The sequence below is a fragment of the Mus caroli genome, chromosome 2 (genome assembly GCF_900094665.2).
Source record: "Mus caroli chromosome 2, CAROLI_EIJ_v1.1, whole genome shotgun sequence".
Classification (NCBI taxonomy): domain Eukaryota; kingdom Metazoa; phylum Chordata; class Mammalia; order Rodentia; family Muridae; genus Mus; species Mus caroli.
In genome coordinates, this window is record NC_034571.1 from 12193660 (window position 1) to 12195281 (window position 1622).

Consider the following 1622-nt stretch of genomic DNA (forward strand, 5'->3'; position numbering starts at 1 on the left):
CACTGCTTTGGGTACAAGATTTTTCCTTTTATAAATATATCATATGTGTTGTTTATTGATTTATAGGTTTTTTATTTTATGTTTATGAGTGTTTTATATGAATGAATGTCTGAGAACCACTTGCATATCTAATACCTACATAGGTCAGTAAAGGTGTTGAGTCCCCTGGAATTGGGGTTACAGAAATGTTTGTGAACTTCTATGTTGGTGCTGGGAATCAAATCCAGACCCACTGGAAGAGGAACTATTGCTCTTAACCACTGAACCCCTGCTTCAGCCCCTTATAACAGGTTATTTTTATAGGGACTATTTTACAAACACATATCAGAAACATACCTCTTTTCTTAGAAATCAGCTCTAACAATGTTTTTGGCATCTTTCCAATATGATTCTGCCTCCCATGAATCCTCCAGGTTTTCTGTTTTGAGTAATGGAATATGACTTATACTTAGGCTTATATTTTAGGTTACTCAACAGGTACTGCAAATATTTTCTTGGATTCTTAATAGAATGGTAGATAACATTTTACTTGTAAGGAATCATACTGGCACACTATGTTGTATAGTGTTAATGTGAATGTGAATGCAACTCAGAATAGGAATTTGTTTTGGTGGATCCATACTAATAATTAACTTAAGAGGGAATATTGATTTTTGGGATTGATAGTGCTTATATAATAAACAAGACTGAACAATCGACATATGTTTCATACACACCTGAATGAAGCCACAAGTGTCATTGGCATTCCTTGATGAGGTTGGTATAAAACTCCCATCAATGCACTGATTGTTTATTGATTTAGGTAGTTAGATAATGGAGTGGATCCTCTCTATGGATTTATCATAGCATGTTATTTTCTGGGATGTAAACTTAGGATGTCTACACATCATCACATAAAACTCACTCATTGTAAGCCAGTTTTCTCGGCATTGATTCAATTAATGGCTAGTAATGTAAAAGATAACACAAAAACAATTCAGACAAGACTGAATGAAATGTGAAAAATTAGAAGTAAAAATAAAAAAAATTGCCAAGGTCCAGAGGTCAAGATGGAATCTAGGATTAAAAGCTTGATAAATGGTAGATATGTAAAGACATACAAGGCACTCATTGGAATTAAAAATGTAAGTTGGCTGTAGAAGAAATGCTGCATGAGTTGATAGACATGACCTCTACTCTATACCAGATATTTGCAGTACAATGATGGCTATGTTGTTTTGTTCTCAAAAATATTTGCTTTGATCCCCTTTCCTTGGAATTTGTGAGGTATCTGAATACTTCCAGGTTGTATATTATTTGTAGACTTTCATCATGAGACAGTGAAGCCTCCTGTTTTGTGTTTACTTGTTTTGCCTTTGATGCGCAGGTCATTTTTCAAGCTCAAATGCTTGCAACTCATGGACAGGAGGAAGTTATAGCTATCGATGACATATCTTTCAGTTCTGGTTGCTTGCCTGCAGATGGTAAGAACATTTTCTCTCATATTGATTCTTATTCTTTAAAAATTTAAGCCGGGCAGTGGTGGCACATGCCTTTAATCCCAGCACTTGGGAGGCAGAGACAGGCAGATTTCTGAGTTCGAGGCCAGCCTGGTCTACAAAGTGAGTTCCAGGACAGCCAGG

General features: G+C 35.9%; 1 protein-coding gene across 1 annotated transcript in view; it reads left to right on the plus strand.

The window, feature by feature from the left end:
* The window catches only part of Malrd1 (MAM and LDL receptor class A domain containing 1), a 667530-nt gene that overhangs the window by 44601 nt on the left and 621307 nt on the right, over positions 1–1622 (plus strand). Inside the window, exon 5 of the mRNA XM_021156265.1 lies at positions 1367–1463. Coding sequence (XP_021011924.1) covers positions 1367–1463 — 97 coding nt within the window. The remainder of the gene's footprint in view (positions 1–1366; positions 1464–1622) is intronic.